Raw genomic sequence first — 22,527 nt, 5'->3', positions numbered from 1 at the left:
GACTTTCCATTCCCTCCTGGGAATTTCAGTCACGAATCTCGAACTCATGGCTCCCACCGGCCGACAATTCCCTTTAGCTACTCTCACTCAAGAATTGACGTTGAACACCAACCCAAGATTGAGGTGAAGGAGATTCAAATTTTTGGCCTCTTAATCTAGTTTGGAATATTTTTTTCATATAAATTTTTTATTATTTAAATAAATAAAAATTATATTAACATAATTAGTGTTTAATAGATAGAAATTTGGCAATTGACCAATTGACAAAGAGGTCTCAATATTATAGCTATTGAAAACATAAATAAACAGCTTCCAAAAGAACACGGTCTGCCTTCATCTTTTGATCTGTCTGTGTTCACCACCATGATCTGATCTGCTTCCCTTTGATACCATCCTCTTAGAATCTGACTTGAGTTCCTTGATTTTGTTACTCTTCACTGACTGTTCATCCCTCTCACTGCTTTCAGACAAGGCCTTTCTTTCTCTTACTTCTCTATCGATGATGCCGATGCCGATGCTGTTGTCGAGCTCTGGTTTTAGCTTACCATGGTTGTCACTGGTGACTGCCGCCTGTTTTTTGACAGAAATCAGCTGTTTTGCTGTGGGTGTGAAGCTTGTTACCTTTGAGCCTTTCTCTTGATCAAAGAACAGCACCTGCACCACAGTTCTTAAAGGTAGTCGCTCGTTCTTTACAGCATGTGCACGGACCTCTGATGATAACTTTTGGCAGTCGAGAATTTGACAAAGGCGCTTCTTATCTGCCTTGCTTATGTCAGGGTGTTCCTTGAGATACATGTTTATTGCCTTGTAGAGATCGTCGTGGTTGGGGCGAGCAATATCTGGCAGGGCTTCAGCAAGTTGTATCACTTTAGGTACAGGCATATTGATATCCATCACAACCACCCGAAGGTATGAATCGATGAGCTTCCCCACCTTTCTAATGTATGTCAAGAAATGAGTGTTTTCTGCAGCCCCTGAGTATTGCCTCCGCCACAGAGCTCGAAGACATTCCAACACTGCCACAACCGAGTCGACATCGTAGAAGTGTGCACTGGAGGTTGACTGTGAAGGAAAGAGCAAGTCACTAACTATTGCTTCCTCAAATTGCAGACTTGATCTCCTAATTATTTCACTTTTTGTCGTCGATGACACAGCTAGATAGTTTGACATGTTAAGGAGCCTGAGCAAGAAGCCAACTGAAACCGATCCCCGATCTGAAGGGATCATACTGACTATTTTTTCAAGAATTTGTCGACTGTTTTCCAGATCTTTTTTGCTTTGAGTAATCTTATTCTCTGAGGGCTTGGCCTTACTGGTGTCAGGTAGCCAACGACAGGCATAGACATGCAGGGCTTCTCCAATAAGTTGTGGAGGTGGAATGTATGTGGATCTAAAAGCCAAAATTATGCAACGGAACAATTCAATGTCAAGATCTGATAAATCCTCAGTCCACCAATCTTTTGGGACACTTTGATTGTTTTTTTTTGTGTAACCTGGTCTTGTATAAGTGTAGGACCATGATACCTGCAAGGAATCGTCTTAGTTCAGTAGCTAAATTCCAAGAACAATGGTTCCTAGAACTAGTTTGTGTCTAGTCTATTCCTATCCCATTTAAAAAATTTACTCTCAAGAGTCTGAATATCATTTCTTGAACTTCTCAATGAATTAACGAACGAGATCACATGTGAAGGAAGCATTAAGACGAAACTAATGGTTGAATTTGTACTAATTCAATATAACAGTACAAACCCTCCGCTAGCAAATATTGCCTTATTTGGGCTTTGCCGGAAGTTTTTATAACGCGTCTACTAAGAAGAGGTTTCTACACCCTTAATTCCAACCGATGTAGGATCTCACACAATCCACCCCCTTGGGGGCCCAGCGTCCTCGTTGGCACACCACCCGATGTTTGGCTCTGATTTGTAACAGCCCGAACCTACCGCTAGCAGATATTATCCTCTTTGAGCTTTCCCTTCTAACTTCCTCGCAAGGTTTTTAAAACATGTCTACTAAGGAGAGATTTCCACACCCTTACCTTATAAGGAATGCTTCGTTTCCCTCTCTAACTGACGTGGGATCTTACATTCAATAATCTCAAATTTTTGGATTAATGCTAATTTAATATTAAGAAAGTGAGAAGGCTGACTAACCTTGGAATGTGGCGTTAGAATTTTCTCAACGATTGAATCAATGCACTTTCTGACAATTCCAAGATTCTCGGACCAGTCAGGTAACTTCACTGTGTTTTGTAGGGTAACGATGGAATCCTTCCAGCCAACTAGAATGCACGAGTGGAGAAAGGCCTCGAGCTTCAGAACAAGATTTCCCTTCTCCACTGCTTCAGTCATGCGGAGGAACTTAGCAGCACAGAGTGCGAGTACGAGATTATGAGCACTGATATTAATGGTCATTCCATAACAAAACTTTGCACACAGCTCAAAAGCTTCTGCACCTCCTGGAACGTCATGAAGCTCAATAGTGGCAATGTTAGAACCACCCATGTCAGGGCAGAGATGCTGCAAGAGACCACACTTCGGGAGAAGCTGAAACTGTTAACAAAACAGCAGTGTTATTCATACTTGTTTCATAACTGTTAACAAAACTGTCAAGAAATAGACCAATGTCAAGGCCCTACCTTGTGGAGAAGGTAACTGAGATTGTCGATGCATATAACAATATTGCCTGGGACATTGGAAATGACCGTCCTGCAGTGTTATTCATACATGTTTAGTCAACCAGGTTTCAGGGTTGGTTTTTGGAGAGTGATTCTGAAATGATACCTGGTAGTAGCTTCTGTGTAGAAGGAGTCAGGCCTCGTTCCCAATTTCATAAACTTCATTTCAAGAATTGCCTTTTCTTTTCATCGGTCTTCAGTATCCAACTGAGGAGCCCCTTTCATATACAAAAAGCTATATTAATTATCAACTCTTGGCTGCATGAGGTATAATTAAAAAGAACAACCTCCAACAGCATGCTATTGCAGCTGTCTGTGCTCTACAGTACAAAACGTATAGACTAATTGAATAGGATGATCTGTATATTGTCTCAACTGTTCTAACCCAACCAGATTCATTGGCATGTACAGAAATGTTAGCTAGCATTAAGTAGAAAAGGTAAAAAAAAACATGGGATTTCAAGAAATCGATCATTGAAAAACAGAAACTAAAAACGAATTGAGAAAGCTATTCCGGAAAAGTTCTCTAAGGTTCTTCTCTCAAAGAGAAACACAGTCATATAAGGAATATGCGCGTTGTAAGTGCCTGTTTTTCTTTTCCTTTCTTTCCAGTGTTGATTTGATAGATTCTCGACAAGGTTTTTGATTTATTCTTCTTGTCCATATTCAATTGGAAGCATTCTGAAAACGTCCACGCCAAGCATGGTGAAACTAAAAGAATCCTTCTATGTAGAACAGAGGAAAAATGGAAGGGATCTCAGCTTAATTGAAGATTCATTGAGGATATTTCTTATTAAAGTAAATGGGTTTTGTTTATTTTCCACAAGTCAAAACCCCATTTACTTTACTTCACAAGTCGACAAAATTATCCCTATAACTGAAGTAAATTCATGCGTTTCGGCACAAACCAAATCTGGTAAGAAGAAGAGATGAGAAAATTTACCAGAAAAAGAGGGAAACGGGAAAACAGCTGCAGAGCACCAAACAAAGCACCAACTGATCGAATGAAACAACTGAAGAAGCTTCTTTGATTCAGATTCAACCACACAGCGCCATATGTTAAGAAGACGAGAAGCTTCAAATAAAGGCAAATGGGTATTAAAAATCTACTGGTGCAGCACGCCAAATAAAGGCAAATGGGTCTTGAGTGCATGGGGACAAGCAGAGGGGCATGGGGTTTGAATCTCCTGATTAGTCAAACCTAATAATAATCAAAAGCAACGCTATCATAACCGCTTGAAGATATACAGAATAGAAATGTAATGGAAAAGTTGAAGCAGGCAGACTTTTCACAAAATGGTGTTGTAATCTATGATTGAATACCCAAATAAATCATTCATAATCAAGAACAAGTAAATTGATAGGCACTGAAAATTTTCATATAAACATTCAATAGTTCCAAATGAATATTAAAAGAAATGGTTGATGTATGAAAAGTTCACCAAAGATTATAAAGTGAGGATTTCAGATGTGGGGTTAAAGCTAGGGTTTAATGCTGAATAGCTAAGAGGAGGAAAGGAGGCTTTACCGGTCTCTGTGATTCTCGAGATTCAAAGATTGCCAATGGCAGCCTTCATCATGATTCCCCCCACTAACTCCGCTGATTTTTCTTCCATCGATTGTTGGTTGGTTCTTCTCGATCTGCATGTCGGCCACGTGTCGCCGGCTGTATCACTCTTCTTTTTGTTGGTGGTTTTGGTGGCTAATCACAGACAACTCTCTTCTTTCTTTCAACTTGTGTCGCCTAATTTCTCCATGCGCGAGCGGGACTGCCGCTGCAGTGCATTTCCGGCGGCGCCGTTCACTTCCGATCCGAGCAGTAGCTTCGTGCAGAATGAATCCTTTTCATCGTCTTTCTTACAATTTCATCATTGATTTGATTGCCCAAAATCATGGAAGCTTGCCCAATTCGAATGGTATTCAGGTTGTTCATCACCCACCGTTTCTACTTTTACTTTCGCGGTTTTTCTGGTACATACTTTCGTGATATTTTATTTGTGACCGTTTTTTAGTAATTTTAGATTAATTTAACACCATCATATTGAATTTTAAAACAAGTTATCTTAGTTTAAATTTTAATTCATCGCTAGACAAATATTACAAGTGCGCAAATCTATCGCCGGTAGAAATTGTTCATTTGAACTTGTTAGATATATTGTCTCACTATTTTAGTCTATCACGGAGAGAGGTCTAGCCATACTTCGACTAGAGTGGATCCGTCATGATCGTCAACAACTTCAAAGTTTCAAACCAAAAAATATTAAATTTCACTCATGCGAGTGACGTAAGCAACGGTTACAATTCTTTTTCCCCCAAAATACAGGTAATTACGTTAACAAATCTTTTCAGATTAGGATTAACAATTTCTCTTATTCTTTCGTCCGCTGTCCGGTGCCTATTATCCGGCGGGAAGTATGAGCTCAGTCAAACGAACCTCCGAAGCCCAGTTGCTTTCCTCCGGCAATGTCCACGATCTGATCGATTCTGTCGAGGCCTTTCTCTTCGACTGTGACGGTATTCTCCGTTTCCCTTTTCGCCATTTTCGATTTCTGGTTCTTCATCGTTGAATGTTTTCTCGATTTCATGTCTTTTTTTATGGGTTAGGTGTTATATGGAAGGCCAATAAGCTGATTGATGGCGTCGCTGAAACGCTTGAAATGCTTCGGTCTAAGGTACACTTTTCATGATCTTATTATTATCAGAGCCATGAATTCTTGTTTCCGATTACAACCGTCGTCCATTTGTAGGGGAAGAAATTGGTTTTTGTCACCAACAATTCGTCGAAATCAAGGAGGCAGTATGTAAAGAAGTTCCAATCTCTTGGAATCTCTGTTTCAGAGGTCAGTCTCATCGATTAGAACTTCAGAGGAAACTATTTTTCTTAGCTAAACTGTTGTCGCCATGACTTCTTTTGTAGGATGAAATACTTTCTTCCTCTTTTGCAGCTGCCATGTTCTTGAAAGTCAATAATTTCTCTCCTGAAAAGAAGGTTTGTCTTGTATTATTTATCCAAAAAGAATGATGTCTTAAAGCTGTTGGTGGGTGGAAAACTTTTTGTTTCAAACTTATCAAACTCTGTATTCCTTATTTGTTGATTTGATTGCAATAGCTAAAATTGTGTTCGAGAGAAGTCTTACTGATCATGTTTAATGAATTCATTTCACCAATGAATGATTTTAATCCTTCAAGATTTCTTATTCGTACCTCTCGAGTTTTGAGGGGCAGATGGCCAAATCTAATATGGATTGTACATAGAGGGTAGTTGTATCAATCCAAGCTCACCGCTAGTAGATATTGTCTGCTAATTTGACCCATTACGTATCGTCGTTAATCTCACAGTTTTAAAATGCGTCTACTACACCCTATTAAGAAAGGATCGATATGGGACCTCACCATAGTTGAAGTCGGCGGATTTTTTATGGTTCTCTCACCTGGGATTTATGATTTATGAGGAAGAGGATGAAGTTGGCCCTTCCAAATGGTTTACTATCTCACTTCAACCCTTTGAGTATGCGACAAAAGGAAGCCGGAGTGTGGTAGGAGTAGTTGCTGTCGCGTTTTATGTGTCTCGTTCGTGGTTAGTTAGTTTTAGGACATATTTGGGAGTGATTTACTTTTCTCATGCTCAAATCACATTTTTAAAAAGCTATGCAATCGGTAATCTGAAAAACACTTTTAAACCGCCACATGCCCTCGGCTCTCTTTGTTTTTCTGTGCAGGTTTATGTGATAGGCGAAGAAGGTATCGTAGAAGAGCTTCAGCTAGCAGGATTCACAGGTCTTGGTGGTCCAGTAAGTAGATAACGTTATGTGGGTCTTTCTGAGTAATGCTCAATGGGCGCTGTAGCTTACCTCATACGTGGTCTATGTTTGTGCAGGAAGATGCCAAAAAGACTGCAGATGTTTATCTAGACTGCCCAATTCAGCAGGACAAGAGTGTAACATGACATATTGGCCATACTTTAACGAGCTCTTGCTTCTACTTTCTACACATGATTTTATCTGCCATTGTGATTGAACAGGTTGGAGCAGTTGTGGTTGGATTAGATCGGTGTATTAATTATTTCAAGCTTCAGTAAGAAACTTCTTATCTTCTTCTTGTTGGCTTCAATATGCACTCAATCATTCATTACTGCAGTTTCTTCCTTTTTGCTATCAGTTTCACATAAATGGCATCATCAGGTACGCTACGCTTTGCATTCGTGAGAACGCGGGATGCCTGTTCATTGCTACTAATCGTGATGCAGTGGGGCATTTTACTGAATCACAAGCAACCCCTGGTTCATTTATGTCAAGAACTTGATTGAAGAAGTGCTATTTCACATTGGTTGGCTCATGTACTTTATTAATTTCTTGCTTTAGGTGCTGGTTGCATGGTCGCTGCAGTTTGTGGATCATGCGAAAGGGAGCCCGTTGTGGTTGGTAAACCATCAACATTCATGATGGACTGTTTATTGAAAAAGTAAGGAAATATAAACTGTGTTGTCCTCTCCTAGTCGGTTAGCATTCTTTATAAGAACGTGGAAACCTCTCTCCATTAGAAAGTTTAAAAATCGTGAGGCTAAGGCGATACGTAACGGGCCAAAACGGACAATATCTACTAACGGTAGACTTGAGTTGTTACAAGTAGTATTAGAGTAGACACCGGACAGTATGCCAGCAAGAACGCTGGGCCCAAGGGGGTGGATTGTGAGATCCCATATCGGTTGAAGAGGCGAATGAAACATTGCTTAAAAAGGTGTAGAAAACTCTCTCTAATAGTCGCGTTTTAAAACCTTTAGAAGAAGCCCTGGAAGGAAAAGTCCAAAGAGGAGAAATCAATACCCTAAAATCTCAAATAGTGTAACCGGTTTGTGATAACGATAGTCCACCACTCGATTGTCCGATGGATTCGATTTTAAGCTAAATAACTTAGGAAATATGATTATATGTGATCAATCCATTGACTGTTTTGGTTTTCAGATTTGAGTTTGGTTGCTCTAGAATGTGCATGGTGGGTGATAGACTGGACACAGACATTCTATTTGGCAAGAGCACAGGCTGCAAAACGCTTCTTGTTTTTTCAGGTTTGGAATCTGGATTTCTGTCCCATTCTTTGTCAATGATGCTAATTGATGAGTATCACAACTATGGCAGGGGTGACTACTCAATCCAGTCTTCAAGACCCTTCCAATGATATTCAACCAGATTACTACACAGCCAAGGTGTCTGACTTGTTGGGATTATTGGGGCCATGACCATATTTTTGCTGGTTGAGTGAATAGTTTTTGGTCTATTAATATTTTTTTAATTGTATTCAACATTCTTTCACTAAATCCTAGATATGAAAATTCTATATTTATTTCTTTGTTAATACCAAAGTCATCCCCAATAAACTTTATCTTAACGAAAACTGTGCCGATGGTGATACGTAACGGGTCAAAACGGACAATATCGGCTAGTGGTTGTTTTGGGTTGTTAGAGTTGGTATTGGATACCTAGGTACTGGACAGTGTGACAACAAGGACTCTGGCCCCGATAAGAAAAATTGTCCCATTCTTCTTTCGATGTCTTGTTCGCTACAAGGATTCTATTGACATAGCTAAATTAATAGCATGGTTTTACTTTGGGCTTCTCCAAAAGGCCTCGTACCAATTGAGATATATTCCTTACTTATAAATCCATGATCATTCCCTAAATTAGCGAAGGTGAGATTACCCACAATCCTCAACACTCCTTCTACGTCAAACTTTTTAACCCTTCCAGGCGAGGAAGGAATCATAGAAAGCTCAGCTAGCGTGATCCATGGTTCTTGGTGATCCAGTAAGTTGATAACTGTCAAGACTAACAGCATATATCTTCCTCTGGTAACTTCAAGGTATGATACAACTAAACACGTTTTTAATGATTTTCTTCATGTGTTCATCATTCTTACTAATTTTGCATATAAATAAATAATATTGGGTCTGCATTGGTTTTAATGAGTAATCTCTTTACACGTCACATTTTTAACCCTTCAAGGCGAGGAAGGAATCCTTAAAGAGCTGCAGCTAGCTGGATTTCATGGGTTTTGGCGATCCAGTACTCTCCTCAAATACAATTTCAAGGTACGATACAATTATACAATCTTCATTCTTGCCAATTTTGGATGAAAACAATTCTGGGTCTCCATTGGTTTTGATGAGTAATCTTCATAGACTTTCGTTACGTCTTTCCTCGTACTAAACAACTGTCGAGCTGCTTTTTCAGAACCCAATTTTGAATACAAGTCGAGAAAAGCAATACAAACATACAAAACTTGGTCAAATCCCCATTTAATGAAGTGAGTTTGGAGCTGATTGGCCTCCAATTTTGCATTCCCAGAATAGGTTGATGGTGCAAAAGCAGTAGATGAAAGGCTTCGGGGTGGGCTTATGAGTGGAGCCCTTGAACGTAAGGGCTCAAGCAACCCAAACATGTGTAAGTAATTTTATAGCCTTTTCCTTAACCTATGAAATACATTTAAAAGCTTTAAGCTCTTTTGATTCATGTGGCTGTCCCACTACCTTTAGCCTCCATTTCTTATTACTTCCTTTCCAACAAAAGATGCCCACTTCATTTTGTAATGCAAAAGCTTTCTAAAGTTTGACCCAATTGGATAGAAGCATATATTTAAAGGTGAAACTGAAATTCCATCCTTCATTTATTTGAACATGAACATGATGAGTGCATTTATTTGCACAAATTAATAATAATAGTTATAATTATTATTGGTCAGAATTCAGAAGTGAAAAGTGTATTAATAGAGTATCATTCTGATGAAACCATAATAGTTAATATTAAACTAAACAATGCAAACAAAAGAAATATAAGTCACAGCTCGCCATTGCCCCCTCTTTCAAATTTTCGGGTAGTGTAGCCTTTGAGCATATCCAAAGAGGTGAAGCATTATTCCATTGCCATTTTTTAAAACATAGATTCAACTTCTTTATTAACCAGGGTAAGCACGTGGAACAGGCTGAACAGCTCGCACCTCTAAGCATGGAGCTGTGTGATTCTTATAACTTTGTTTAATTATATGTGAATTTGAATTCCAATTGCTAAAAACAATGTTCATTTTGTAATAAATTGGCACAGATACGAAGAAAGGAGTGCATAGGCAGCCGGATGCCAAAGCTTTCAATTTGATCGGTTCAAAGCCACTGGGACTAATTAGGTAGAGTTCAGAAGATAAGGTGAAGTAGGGTCCGGAACAACGAATCTCAATGAATCTCTTTATGACATGGAATCGAAATGATCTTTAGATTGATCAGAAGATCCTTTCAAATCCTCCTAGCCATTATCCGACTGCTATAAATTTCATTTTTGCCGGTATTGACATGTAGAATGGGACTGCTGTTATAGATGCAATAACAAAACTTCGTAAGAAAATATCTCGAGAAAGACATTTCCGGTAGGTATTAAAAATATAAGTTACAAGGTAAGAATTATTGAATTAAGATGAGTGTGATGTCCCACCTTCGTTGGGGAGGAGAATAAAACACCATTTATAAAGGTGTGGAAACTTTACCTTAGTAGACACCCAAAGAGGACAGTATCTGCTAGCGGTGGATCTGGGTCGTTACAAATGGTATCAGAGTCAGGTTCTGGACAATGTGTCAGCCTTCTCGCCCTTCTCTGAAGAGGGTAGACACGAGGTGGTGTGCTAGTAAGGACGATGGGCCCCAAAGAGGGTGGATTTGGGGGCGGCCTCATATCGATTCGAGGAAGGAAAGAGTGCCAGCGAGGATGCTGGGCCTCGAATGGGATGGATTGTGATGTCACATATTGATTGGGGAGTAGAACAAACCACCATTTATTAGGGTGTAGAAACCTTCCCCTAGGCCTTTAAGGAGGTGGATTGTGATCTCTCATATTGATGGGGAGGAGAACAAACCACCGTTTATAAGGGTGTGGAAACCTTCTCCTAGTAAACGTGTTTTAAAGCCTTGAGGGAAGCCCGAAAGAGAAAATCTAAAGAAAATAATATCTGCTAACCGTGAATCTAGTTCGTTACAATTACCCTTATTGTTCATTGCTCATGAAAGAAAACGGCCAAGAGAGAAGTTGTTCCATTGCCAAAGTAGGAAGCTTTAGTTAAGAGGAAGATTAGAACTTGGTCAGGTGAAGTCAAACCCCACTAATAAGTTTTCCTTTTTTCGTCCAATGTGATTTTCAGTGGGACTGAAATGTGACTTGAATCGGCAACGCTGTCCACGACCAAGAAGAAACAAACGGAAGTGGGCATCAAAAGTTGATTTGTTGTCCCTTTTTAGCTGTGTTACATGATTAGATTGAAAGTATATAAACCATTTTAATGCTTTCCCACTTTACATTAATAAATATATTTCTGCCTAAAATTCGAGTTGACAGGGACATGCATAATTATATTACCTTAAATAAAGAGGGAAGCATGTTTTTTAAATTAATTAATGTTGTTAGACTAATTATGATGGTACAATTCCGATTATGCACTTTGTCTCTGTAAGCAGGCACTGGGGGAAAAACTTGCAGGAATTTTGGACTAATGCTCTCATTTTCTGAGTCAAATCAGAGTTTTCCAAAGCAGCCCGGCTTGGTTTTGGAGGCAAACAACTATTCTTTGTTGAAATCATGATGATTATATTCGAGAAATCAACAAAAGTAAGTTTTCCAAATCTCCTACATGAAGTGATTCCTTTGATTTAATTCCAGCTGAAAAATACCTTTTTTTTCAACTGGGTTTGTTTAAATATCTCAACCAGACGATAGAATTATGTGAGTTTTTTAATGGTGGAAAAATGGTTACATGGGGAGTGAAAGGAAAGAGAAAGTACTCTGTTAGTGAACTTGAAAATGAAGGATTTTGTATTGTATAAAGGCGTGATAGATAGTGCTCACCCTCTCTCTACCTCTCCTTCTTTTAATCCACGAGAACCACAGCTAAATCCATTTTTATTACTCTCTCACTCATTCACTCACTCTCATATCGCCCAGGACTGAGCTATTCGGAGACATCTTTCTTCAGCACTCCTTTTACGCTGCCGAGAAAAGCAAAGGCGCTCAATTCCAGTCCCTTGTTATTATTATTTGTTTTTTGGTATACTTTTCGGCTTCTCTTTCCTTTTGGTTCCTTTTTGCATTGCCTTATCTTCTGGTTCTGTTTCTCGCATCTGGGTCGCGACCTTGCTCTGGATCTGTGATGGGATTTCTCTGAAAACTGTGGTTCTGTGAGAAAGATCTGGCCTTTTGGCTCTTTTATGTTCATATTAGTCGTCCATCATGTTTTTAGAGTTCGTTTTGTAGTTTTGTTTCAGTTTATACTAGTTGAAATTGTTCCCAGGAACTTGCTGCATTGCAATTGTCTATTTCGTGGACATTTCATATATTTCGTAACGCATCCGCTTCTGTTCCGTTTGTGTGGGTCATTTAATTCATTTCTCATTATTTTTCATAGATCAATCGTTGCTTTTGGTGGGCTCGAAGGAGATTTCGGATGGGCTGGTGATGGAAGATAGATTGGTCCGGAGAACAGCCGCTGAAAAATGGACCCTTCCACTTTGATTGGTTCTAGGATTCTTTAGTAGCCTTATGGCCTCCATTGCTGGTCCCAAAGCTTCCTCAAATCCGCCACAAAAAACAGCCAATGGTGCAATGGCTAATGGGAAACAAACATCAACTGAAGTAGATTCCCCTCACAATGAAGCTAGAAGCTCAGTAGATCAAGAGAAGAAAACGTCAGAATATGGAAGTGTAAAGAGCAGTATATGTAGAGGGAGCACGAGCAGTGATATAAGTGAGGAGAGCTCTTGCAATAGTTTTAGTAGTAGTATCAGTAAACCTCATAAAGCAAATGATTTGAAATGGGAGGCCATTCAAGTTGTTCGTGCCAAAGATGGGGCGATGGGATTAGGCCATTTTAGACTTTTGAAGAAGTTGGGTTGTGGGGATATTGGGAGTGTCTATCTCTCTGAGTTAAGAGGAACAAAATGTCATTTTGCAATGAAGGTTATGGATAAAAATACTTTAGCCAGTCGTAAAAAATCGCTTCGGGCGCAGACCGAAAGAGAAATACTTCAATCCCTTGATCACCCTTTCCTTCCAACATTATACACTCACTTTGAGACAGAGAAATTCTCATGCTTGGTGATGGAGTTCTGCCCTGGAGGAGACTTGCACACTCTAAGACAGAGGCAACCAGGGAAGCATTTTCCTGAGCATGCAGTGAAGTATGTTGAATTAACATGTGCTGTCTCTGACTTAGCCATATTTGCATATATATGTTGACAATGATACTGATTTTTTTGTGTATGTTTGATAATGCAGATTCTACGTAGCAGAGGTTCTTCTTGCACTGGAGTATCTGCACATGCTTGGGATTGTGTACCGTGATCTTAAGCCAGAAAATATTCTCGTGAGGGAAGATGGACACATAATGCTTTCAGATTTTGACCTATCTCTCCGTTGTGCTGTTAGTCCAACTCTTGTTAAAAATCTCTCTGCAGAGTCTGAGGCTTTAAGAAAGAACACAGGCTACTGCGTGCAGCCTGCTTGCATTGAGCCATCCTGCATCCAACCATCTTGTGTGGTTCCTACGACCTGCTTTGCACCTCGCCTCTTTTCAAGCAAGTCGAAGAAGGATCGGAAACCGAAAATTGAAATGGGGAATCAGGTCAGTCCATTGCCAGAGCTCATTGCAGAGCCAACTGATGCTCGATCCATGTCTTTCGTTGGTACTCATGAGTACTTGGCACCTGAGATCATCAAGGGTGAAGGGCATGGAAGTGCTGTGGATTGGTGGACTTTTGGTATTTTTCTATATGAGCTACTATTTGGTAAAACTCCTTTTAAGGGGTCTGCAAATCGAGCTACGTTGTTCAACATTGTCGGTCAGCCACTTCGGTTTCCTGATGCACCAGTTGTGAGTTTTGCTGCAAAGGATCTCACAAGAGGATTGCTAGTGAAGAAACCAGAACAAAGATTGGGTAATGAACGTGGAGCAACTGAGATCAAGCAGCATCCTTTTTTTGAAGGTGTGAACTGGGCATTAATACGTTGTGCTACTCCTCCTGAAATCCCAAAGCCGGTTGAGATTGAGAGAATACCGCACGCACACACACACGCACACGCACACGCAGTGGCATCGACCAGTTTAAAGGCCGTTGCTATTGCAGCGGCTGCAGCAGATGAAAAAGCATCCGATAACTATCTCGAGTTTGATTTCTTTTAGGGAGAAACATTCAGTGTATGGCAGAATGAGGAGGAATCATATTGATAGATCATGAAGAACTGTAAGTCTGTTCTTGTCTGTTGACAGTTTCAAATGAATGTTGCTCAAGTAATGAATGGATTATTTTGACTCTTCCCATAAAAGTTCATTTACACAAAAATCAAAATACAAACTTTGATCCTTTAGGGACAAGACAAGAAAGCTGCTAAGGTAATCGATGTTCATGTTCCTCATACAAACTTAGTTTTAAAACACATGCAAGAAACTGAACTGTTTCGTTGTTCTTCAGCTACAGTAATGGTGGAATTAGGATCATTATCCTTGGAGCTATCATCTTGGTAGCGAGGCGAAGAGATAGGAGAGGGCAATCCACCCAGTTGGCTTGTTTCTTTCCCTTCACAAACAACCTTAACCTCACAAAATTCTGGAGCTTTCTGAAGTATCTCGTTAGCTATTCCACTTCCCCCTCGAGATCTCAACTTCCTGATAGTTTCAAATTGGATAATATCATACATAGTGTAGAGGTTCGTGATTCCTAACGTAATGGATGAGTTTTTGCAAATGTACCTGGATTTGTTGGCTCCAAGGACTAGCTTCCTTATGTTGAGAATTGGTATAACATCCAAAATAGCCCTTGCTACCATGTCACTCTCAATCAGCACAGTGTCTGCCTTAACCTGTTCCGTTAAGAAGATAAGGCACATATTCATTAGATTAGCAAAAAGGGGGCATGCTTTTCTTTTGTGTACCTTAGCCAGTGAACATGAATCAATGAAATTCTGAAGAAAATCCTTCCTTTTGCTTTCTTCTTGAGCTACATGGATAGCCACTTGTTGTTTACTCACCTGATTAATTGGAATCTTTCCCACTGTCACCACAGAAACAACGCACAGATTAAAGGAGAGAAAGCTATCAAAAGACAGAGAATTGAGAAATTACATGGGCTGGGAATGTAACGTGTCTCAGGGAAAACATGTAAGAGATAGACAACAGTGGTAGAGCTTGTAATGGCGTTCTTGAGAGCCCACTGAAGCGCTTCATTACTAGAATCGCTTTTCCCCACTCCAACATAAACACAATCCTCCCATTTCAGGGCATCCGACGAGAACGAACACCCACGGCTGTAATCTTCCCTAATGCTCTCCAACCCTGCCCCTGCAGCCGCCGCCGCCGCCGATACCGTTTTCCTTTTAATTTCAAACGTCTGAGCTGAATCCTCTTCCTCTATCTCGCTTGTGCTGCTGTTGTACCTGTAAGTGTTGAACTCGCTTCCGAACCCATCATTGCCGCGAAAATTACCGGCCCCCGCCGGAGATGGCAACGCCGACATGGCGGAGGAAAACCAGGGATTGTGCTTTGATTGATTTGGGGAAGAAGAAAGCAGTTTCCGCTGTTTGTTGCAGTTTTCCAACTTCTTCGAGCGATGTTCAAGTATAAATGAGGAGTTCAGTTAATTTCTTCGCTTTGACTTTTTTGGTTTGGTCCCCTCCACCCATATTATATTATTCAACTTAATATCTTAATCCCATATAATCATTAAACTAAAAAAATTAAAATATTCGAATTAATTTTTTCTTACGGCCACCAATCTCAAGAATTTGAATTTATGAGTTCGAGACTGAGCTAAATATAATTTAATTGATTAAAACATCGTATAGATAATTACCAATATAGCAAAATCAACCAAAATAATATTTTCAATTACAACTCTTAAACAATAATTAATACAATAAAAATTGTTAAAATTATATGTTAATACGACAAAAATTAAATTTAAGACTAATAAATTATTACAAATAAAATTCAAATATTAAACTGCTAAAAGTCCGAAACTCATTCTCATACTGATTTTTATCGTTTTATTGTTCAGAATAATAATTATTAGAATCTTACCATTATGGCTACATTATGTCATATAAATAATAAAAGGGGTTTAAATATAAATAATAAGAAGTTATTTGAATTTAATATTTAAATGATTTTATTTGTAGCTATTTGAATTAAATTGTTTTAATTTAAAGTTTTCGAGACTAATTTGTTTCTTGGAAAAGAACATTTTAATTAAACAAAATATATGGTAATGTTTTTTTTTTTAAATAAATAATTTAGAAAAAACGTTTTATATATATATATATATATATATATATATATTAATTATAAGGTGGCGTACACAAATTTATAAGCCAAAGTTGACATGGTGCCAAAATACCATTGGAATATCCGAATAATTGCCGTTTTTAATATTTCGATATTTTTTAGTGTTTCATATATATCCCTTATTATTTTTTAATTTAAGTTCTTTTTTGTATTAATATTTACAAATGTAATGCTGAGTGAATTTATAAATTTAATTTAAAAAAAATAAAAAAGTAACTTTTTCTAAATTTTTAAGAAATTGGTAGAATTTTCAAATTTTATTTTCCCCAATTTTCTACCAATTAACTCAGTATTACATCTAATTTTATCATATGATTATTTCCAAATTGTAATTTTTTAAATAATAGGGTCCAAATTAAAATGTAGTAAAAAATACGCTTAGCCCAAAAAAGATATTTGTAAAAGCCCATGCTGAAACTACCGGCCCATTAAGTGGGCCTTTCGTGAAGCCCAACTGGAAAGGAATTGTTTGAACCGGCCCAATATGTAAAATAATTAAATTTTGACTTATTTTTCCCTAAATCTTTGACAATTTAATTCATAATTATTTACAAATTTATTAATCTTATCTTATTTCAATATTTTAGCAATTCATATCGGAATAACTTATTTTTAATTATTAACGAATGTATTTCATAAATAAAAAAAAAAAAAAAAACCCGCGACTCACAAGAACAAATTATAAAAAATTGTATTCATTATATTCTCATCCATGTCAACTATTGAATACTGCGTATGGAATAACATATTATTCGCTTATTTTAATTTTAATTTATTTATTATTTCTTTGTATTAAAAAGAAAATTATAAATACGATGCGATTGAATTATTCCCTTAATCAGGTTTATAAAAAATTGGATGAGATTCATAGGCCTCGTTTACCAATCCTTTCAAAAGTGTTTGTGTACCTAAACCACTTGGTTGTGTATGTAGCTTTAGAGGAGCCTTTCGGTTCAGTCTACTTTTCTAGGTCTAAATATTGCACTTTTTTTTTTTTTTTTAATTTCTTTGTCATAAAAAGAACATTTTAATTTTAAAAGCTATAACTTTTAAGTTTTATTTATTTATTATTGGTTTGTTTTTTTAATGTTTGGCATAAGAAAATGGAATATGTGAATTGGTTTGTTTTTATTTATAATGAAGTGCCTTTAAAGGAAACTATATTAAATATCATCATTATATCTCTTTACAAATTAGTTTATATAATATTGTAGAGAGAATAAAATATTATTAACAAAAAAGGAAAAAATCTAAGTTATTACATGTTAGCCCATTGTTTTGCTATGATACAATAAAAAATTTTGATATTTAAAATTATTTCTAATATTTTATTTTAAATAATTAAAAACCTTTTTTGAAATAATTTTGAATAAGGTAAAAGTCAAATTTTAACTCAAAAGCAAAATATCATATTAATGTCAGTGATGTATTTTTATTTTTATTTTTGCTTGTTTAGGTACTAAAGGTTAGGGTTTAGGGTTTAGGGTTTGAGGGTTTGGAGTTTAGTGTTGTTAGGGTTTAGGGTTGAGCGATTGATAGGGTTTTAGGGTTGGAGGGTTTGGAGTTCAGGGTTGAGGGTATTAAAAAAAATGGATTACCGGTTGATGGGAAATGTTGAAGTAGTCTCTATCTATCTTTTGGTTGGCAAAAACGTGTCGTCATATCATTTTTAGACATGATAAAAGTGACTATAACGAATATTATGGTTTGATAGCGAAACCCAAAGGTTTTGCTTACTTAAGACTATGAGGTCTATCGTGAACTAAACAAGCTCTCAAAACGTACATCGAAAGAAGTCATTACCCGAATACAAGTGAAGCACAACAAATTATTCACGAATGAACGTCCCTAATTAACTTGAGAATCCAAGAATCACAAACCCTTATGAACGGATTTGTCAACAAAAGCAATCAAGTTTCCAGACTTAAGGAAGGATCCAACAATTAAGGGAATTGGCATTTTATTGTGATGAAAATTAAGTGGCAACAGGGTTTGGGAATCAAATGGTAAAGGGTTTATGTAACGACCAGTTGGACGACCAGGATTGAATGTTTGTGGTGTATATTTATTAGTGGAGAATCTTGAAAAAAGAAGACGAAAGGGAAAACTGGAAACAAACACGAAGAACCCATTCAGAATGTTGCCTTCTTTTTCCTCTTCTTCGGTTCATTTTTTTATGGGTTATTGAGATTCCGACATACCTTTTTTACTTTTCCCAGTCCAGGCAAAAGACAATCACTTTTGCGTCAGTTCCACAGCATTTGAGATGGACAGAGTCATGGAGAAGCGTTGAGTCGGTGTGCGACCCCTTTAGTATTTATACACCAGCTTGGCCCCCAAAGATTGTGACTTGCAAGATCTTAGGTTCCCTTTCTTGTCCCGACCCTTCTTCTAACACACACTGTCGCATTCAAGCATCGTCATTCTCGTACTTCACGATGGGTATCAATTCTCAGGAAGCGATCAAGAAACTCAAGGCTTTGATGGATCATGGTCAGTTCATCAACTCTGTTTTCTTGCTTCAATTTCATTCGCTAATTCTCATTTGATCTTTTTTCTTTTTTCATTTGGGACACTGCAGTTGATCAGCCATTGAAGAAATCCTTTCAGGTTTGCCATCTCCTGTTTCTGATAACAAGTTCTAAGAGATCAAAATGCAGTTAGTTCATGTAAATGACATTGAATGATTTATTTGCAGAATCTTCATCAAGGATTCTTGACGGAAACGCTGGAGCGTTTCCTAAAGGCTCGTGAATACGATGTCAGCAAAGCCCATAAAATGGTTAGAAACATGTTTTTGTTCAACTTCTGTAAACATCAAATTGTCGTATGCATTACTAAGATAGTGACAAACCATCTCCCTCTGATGTTCAGCTGGTGGACTGCTTAAAATGGAGGGTGGAGAATGAGATTGACAAGATATTAAGGGTAAATGTTTGAACTGTTCATTCACTGCGATGGCCCTCAATTCTTTTTGTTGATATCATTTTATTGTCTGCAGAAGCCAATATTTCCTGCTGATGTCTACAGAGCAGTGAGAGATTCACAGCTTGTGGGACTCTCGGGTTACTCAAAAGAGGTCTGATTTTGTTCATCAACGTCTATCTCAATTAACCAGCAATCATATTTTGAATCAATAATGAACCAAGCCCACCGCTAGCCAATATTGTTCTCTTTGGACTTTCTTTCGACCTTTAAAAAAAATATGTTTCGTTTTCTTCTTCAACCGATTGTGATTTCATAATCCACCCTACTTTGAGGCCCAGCGTCTTTGCTGGCATACCGCCTTGTGTCACCTCCCTTCGGGTCTCAGCCTCCTCGCTAGCACATCGTCCAATATCTGGTTATGATACAATTTGTAACAGTTCAAGCCCATTGCTAGCCGATATTATCCTCTTTGAACTTTTTCTCTCAAGATTTTTAAAACGTGTCGGTTAGGTAGAGGTTTTCACAGCAGAAAGAATGTTTCGTGGGATTTCAAACAAACATTTCCCTATAATTCTAGACTGCCTTGTTCTAATAAGATTATCATATGCTGACCTGAATCTTGTTCTGTTTCCCGTCAGGGCCTTCCTGTATTTGCCATCGGTGTTGGTCTCAGCACATTAGACAAAGCAAATGTAAGTATTCAAGTTCAGTTGTCAATATTCCATATGAATAATTGACCCTTTTTGTGAATTTGAAAATCAGTACTTCAAAAATCAGTGAGAAATTTGTTCTGTACACAGGTGAACGACTACGTGCAGTCACACATACAAATCAACGAGTATCGGGATCGTGTTGTTCTGGTGAGTTACCAAATTCTGGAATTCAATCGAACCTCCTTTATTCAGTATCATTAACACGTACGCTTTTTGCTGTAGCCTTCGGCATCAAAAAAGTATGGACGCTCTATCACCACCTGCGTGAAGATCTTAGACATGACTGGTCTGAAGCTATCAGCCCTTGGCAATGTAAAGGTACTCTCTTTGCCTGCAATTTTCTCCAATCTGATTCCATTTCTTGTGGTTCTAACTTTTCCAAATTAACGACAAATCCACACGATAAGATCACGAAGTTATTTTGTTTCCTTGAATTGGAGGATTCTTGTCGGTTTGAATCCCAGCCTCACAATTTTGAGGATAGGAAAAGAAAAGATTCGAAGCATTGTTTAGAGGAATTTCTTTCTGACCATTATTTTAAAGCAAGATCATAATGGTGAAGGACATATTCTCCATAATAAACAAAACTACAGCAGACTTTATGATGTGTTTTGATACCTTAAAAATGCAATTTACGACGAATCTCTACATCGTTCGTTCGTTCGTTCGTTCAACTGCGCTCCTGTTTATGTTCCTGCAGTTATTGACAATTTTATCAACCATTGATGATCTGAACTACCCTGAGAGGACGACTGCTTACTATATTGTAAATGCACCGTACGTTTTTTCATCCTGTTGGAAGGTAAACCATTGAAGAGATTGATCTTTGGTTGAACCCTACTTTTCTGATGTTTAATGTGATGTCCCACCTTGGTTGGGAAAGAGAACAAACCACCATTTATAAGGGTGTGGAAACCTTCTCTTAGCAGACGCTTTTTAAAGCCTTGAGAGAAGTCCAAAAGGAAAAGTTCAAAGACAACAATATCTGCTAGAGGTGGATTTGGGTCGTTACATTTAAAGGCATATAATCTTTTTTATACTCTGCAGGTTGTCAAGCCTCTGTTACATGAAAGGACAAAGAGAAAAATTCAGGTGTTACCAGGTTGTGGGAGAGATGAGCTGCTGAAGGTAAGCCCTGCATTATTTAAAGAATGTCAATGGAAATGGACCACCACATATTTTTGTTTAACCGCCCAAGTTTACCGCTAGCGGATAGTCCTCTTTGGAGCCTTTTTGGGCTTCTCCTCAAGGTTTTTAGAACCGCGAGACTGACGGTGATACGTAACGAGCCAAAGTAGACAATATATGTTAGCGGTGGGCTTGAGTTATTATAAATATAGTCGCACTGAGTGTAATGGGATTCTCTGTTTGTTGTAGATAATGGATTATTCATCTCTTCCACATTTCTGCAAAAGAGAAAGCTCATTGTCGTCGTCCCGATCATCGGGTCATCAAGGAAGCCAAAATTGCTATTCCTTGGACCAGCCTTTTCATCAACAGCTATACAACTACATCAAGCAGCAATCCTTGATGACTGAAGCTGTTGAGCCAATTAGGAAAGGATCTTTCCATGTGAATCTTCAAGTGCCTGTGTCAAAAAGCAAAGGGGCGGCTAAAACTATTGAATCTGAGTTACGGAAGTATGGCAGTGGGCTTTCTGATACATTGATTGAACTTGAAATAATGTAGTGATGAATTTCTTTCATTAATGGTGCATATTCCTTCCTTGGAGAGATGGTGGAAAGGAAGATCTGGTTTTACTGATCCTTGCACTGTATCTCTATATGGACACAAGACCCAGTTTCATGATGGTAAATCCAAAGGCTTGTAGAAATTAACCACTAGAGCAGTTGAGAAACATGTCTACGATGTACCTTGAAATGTGCCGGGTCATATATAAAGTTCGCTATTCACAACTAAATTACTCAATTTCAAAGCTTGGAGAAGATGAAAGATATTCATATGATAAACTTCAAAATTAATGAGCAACAACGTGCCTGAAAGTAAAGGTTGATGCGGGTTGCCTCTGCCCTGAGGCGCTTAGGGACTGAACGCATCCAATCTCGTTGAGTGTAAACTTTCATAACAAAAAATGAACTATGCTTTGCAAAAATTCTACCTTTCCTTTGCAAAAACAGTAGCTTACAAGAAAGTATTTCAATGATTCCACGAGATCTTTCCTTCCTAAAGCTTAGATTTTGAACACAAGTCCCTTAGATGTGAAGGGTCAACAATTTGAACTAATCCCTTTTGGGGGAGGAAGAAGAGCGTGCCCCGGAATGTGTATGGGGGGCTCCAAATGGTACACCTTATTTTGCCTTCGATGTATCAACGCCCAAATGATGCCGCCGTTGAAATGAAAGCCACTCCTTTGGAAGTGCTTATCAATCCACGCTTGCGTAGTTCACTCTATCAATAATTGACGTTCTTCATCGTGTCGTGTGGAATTAGCAGCAGCTGAAATTGTCTTGTACTGCTGTAAGCTGTATTGTCTGATCGTTGGTTGTTCTAAAGTCTCGAGGCTTATGCTTCTACACATTGCTCTCTGATTGTGATTTCTCTCTATGCTCTGAATTTCATGCTTTGTCCTTTCAATTTTCTATTAATAACTCAGGTTTTAAAAAGCTGTGAACGTTTTGCTTTAGTTTTTTGCAAAGACCCATAAAAATAATTTAACTACAAACAGTTCCCATAAACCAAATTCCAAAAGAGGGTAAATTCCCAAAACCCCACAAAAAATAAAAGTTATTATGGGGGTAAAAACAAAAGACACTGGAAAATTGATTGGGTCCAACGTAGAAAGATGCAATCTTGATGAGTAAAATGAAGGAAAATGGGAAATATTACTGT

The 22,527-nt window shown here is 38.1% G+C and overlaps 5 protein-coding genes and 2 long non-coding RNA genes across 16 annotated transcripts; 4 read left to right on the top strand and 3 right to left on the bottom strand.

The window, feature by feature from the left end:
- Positions 1 to 209: 209 nt before the first annotated feature.
- LOC111496994 (BTB/POZ domain-containing protein At5g47800-like) lies at positions 210 to 4,339 on the bottom strand. Of its 2 annotated transcripts, none has more exons than XM_023147596.1 (6): positions 4,203 to 4,339; positions 3,618 to 3,875; positions 2,781 to 2,994; positions 2,636 to 2,705; positions 2,151 to 2,549; positions 210 to 1,524 (listed from the first exon to the last, which is right to left on the bottom strand). In XM_023147596.1, the coding sequence occupies exons 3-6, from the start codon at positions 2,837 to 2,839 to the stop codon at positions 334 to 336; spliced, it is 1,719 nt and encodes a 572-aa protein (XP_023003364.1). In that variant the 5' UTR covers positions 2,840 to 2,994; positions 3,618 to 3,875; positions 4,203 to 4,339; the 3' UTR covers positions 210 to 333. The 2 variants fall into 2 exon arrangements, with proteins under 2 accessions (XP_023003364.1, XP_023003363.1); XM_023147595.1 differs by having other exon boundaries at positions 2,781 to 2,892.
- Positions 4,340 to 4,409: 70 nt separating this feature from the next.
- On the top strand, positions 4,410 to 8,010 carry LOC111496999 (phosphoglycolate phosphatase 2-like). Its single transcript, XM_023147606.1, has 12 exons — positions 4,410 to 4,598; positions 5,024 to 5,188; positions 5,279 to 5,346; positions 5,422 to 5,514; positions 5,592 to 5,663; positions 6,394 to 6,465; positions 6,552 to 6,611; positions 6,696 to 6,748; positions 6,856 to 6,953; positions 7,036 to 7,135; positions 7,636 to 7,739; positions 7,810 to 8,010. The coding sequence occupies exons 2-12, from the start codon at positions 5,089 to 5,091 to the stop codon at positions 7,908 to 7,910; spliced, it is 921 nt and encodes a 306-aa protein (XP_023003374.1). The 5' UTR covers positions 4,410 to 4,598; positions 5,024 to 5,088; the 3' UTR covers positions 7,911 to 8,010.
- Positions 8,011 to 8,552: 542 nt separating this feature from the next.
- LOC111497008 lies at positions 8,553 to 9,856 on the top strand. Its single transcript, XR_002720552.1, has 3 exons — positions 8,553 to 8,759; positions 9,016 to 9,111; positions 9,769 to 9,856. It is a non-coding gene; the product is annotated as an uncharacterized LOC111497008 (long non-coding RNA).
- An 850-nt stretch (positions 9,857 to 10,706) lies between these two features.
- LOC111496995 (serine/threonine-protein kinase D6PKL2-like) lies at positions 10,707 to 14,267 on the top strand. Of its 4 annotated transcripts, none has more exons than XM_023147597.1 (4): positions 10,707 to 11,313; positions 11,647 to 11,749; positions 12,107 to 12,878; positions 12,976 to 14,014. In XM_023147597.1, the coding sequence occupies exons 3-4, from the start codon at positions 12,241 to 12,243 to the stop codon at positions 13,877 to 13,879; spliced, it is 1,542 nt and encodes a 513-aa protein (XP_023003365.1). In that variant the 5' UTR covers positions 10,707 to 11,313; positions 11,647 to 11,749; positions 12,107 to 12,240; the 3' UTR covers positions 13,880 to 14,014. The 4 variants fall into 4 exon arrangements, 3 of the variants coding, with proteins under 3 accessions (XP_023003365.1, XP_023003367.1, XP_023003366.1); XR_002720541.1 differs by lacking the exon at positions 10,707 to 11,313 and adding an exon at positions 14,169 to 14,267 and having other exon boundaries at positions 11,450 to 11,749; positions 12,976 to 13,940; XM_023147599.1 differs by lacking the exon at positions 11,647 to 11,749.
- On the bottom strand, positions 13,989 to 15,331 carry LOC111496996 (U-box domain-containing protein 35-like). 4 transcript variants are annotated; one of them, XM_023147603.1, is made up of 4 exons: positions 14,819 to 15,326; positions 14,629 to 14,747; positions 14,447 to 14,556; positions 13,989 to 14,362 (listed from the first exon to the last, which is right to left on the bottom strand). In XM_023147603.1, exons 1-4 carry the CDS (start codon positions 15,207 to 15,209, stop codon positions 14,110 to 14,112), a joined length of 873 nt encoding a protein of 290 aa, XP_023003371.1. In that variant the 5' UTR covers positions 15,210 to 15,326; the 3' UTR covers positions 13,989 to 14,109. The 4 variants fall into 4 exon arrangements, with proteins under 4 accessions (XP_023003371.1, XP_023003369.1, XP_023003370.1 ...); XM_023147601.1 differs by having other exon boundaries at positions 13,989 to 14,556; positions 14,819 to 15,329; XM_023147602.1 differs by having other exon boundaries at positions 14,447 to 14,747; positions 14,819 to 15,328.
- Positions 15,332 to 17,906: 2,575 nt separating this feature from the next.
- On the bottom strand, positions 17,907 to 20,620 carry LOC111497007. 3 transcript variants are annotated; one of them, XR_002720550.1, is made up of 5 exons: positions 20,459 to 20,620; positions 20,296 to 20,371; positions 19,577 to 19,937; positions 18,544 to 18,664; positions 17,907 to 18,487 (listed from the first exon to the last, which is right to left on the bottom strand). It is a non-coding gene; the product is annotated as an uncharacterized LOC111497007 (long non-coding RNA). The 3 variants fall into 3 exon arrangements; XR_002720551.1 differs by lacking the exon at positions 19,577 to 19,937; XR_002720549.1 differs by lacking the exons at positions 17,907 to 18,487; positions 18,544 to 18,664; positions 19,577 to 19,937 and having other exon boundaries at positions 20,174 to 20,371.
- On the top strand, positions 18,388 to 21,598 carry LOC111496998 (SEC14 cytosolic factor-like). The gene is made up of 11 exons (XM_023147604.1): positions 18,388 to 18,529; positions 18,618 to 18,646; positions 18,735 to 18,818; positions 18,911 to 18,964; positions 19,038 to 19,115; positions 19,603 to 19,656; positions 19,765 to 19,824; positions 19,900 to 19,995; positions 20,378 to 20,479; positions 20,725 to 20,805; positions 21,055 to 21,598. Exons 1-11 carry the CDS (start codon positions 18,475 to 18,477, stop codon positions 21,364 to 21,366), a joined length of 1,005 nt encoding a protein of 334 aa, XP_023003372.1. The 5' UTR covers positions 18,388 to 18,474; the 3' UTR covers positions 21,367 to 21,598.
- The last annotated feature ends 929 nt before the right edge of the window (positions 21,599 to 22,527 follow it).

Source organism: Cucurbita maxima, unplaced genomic scaffold (assembly GCF_002738345.1).
Source record: "Cucurbita maxima cultivar Rimu unplaced genomic scaffold, Cmax_1.0 Cma_Scf00023, whole genome shotgun sequence".
Taxonomy (NCBI): domain Eukaryota; kingdom Viridiplantae; phylum Streptophyta; class Magnoliopsida; order Cucurbitales; family Cucurbitaceae; genus Cucurbita; species Cucurbita maxima.
Note: the sequence above shows the minus strand (reverse complement) of the source record. Positions and strands in the feature narration are given on the sequence as shown.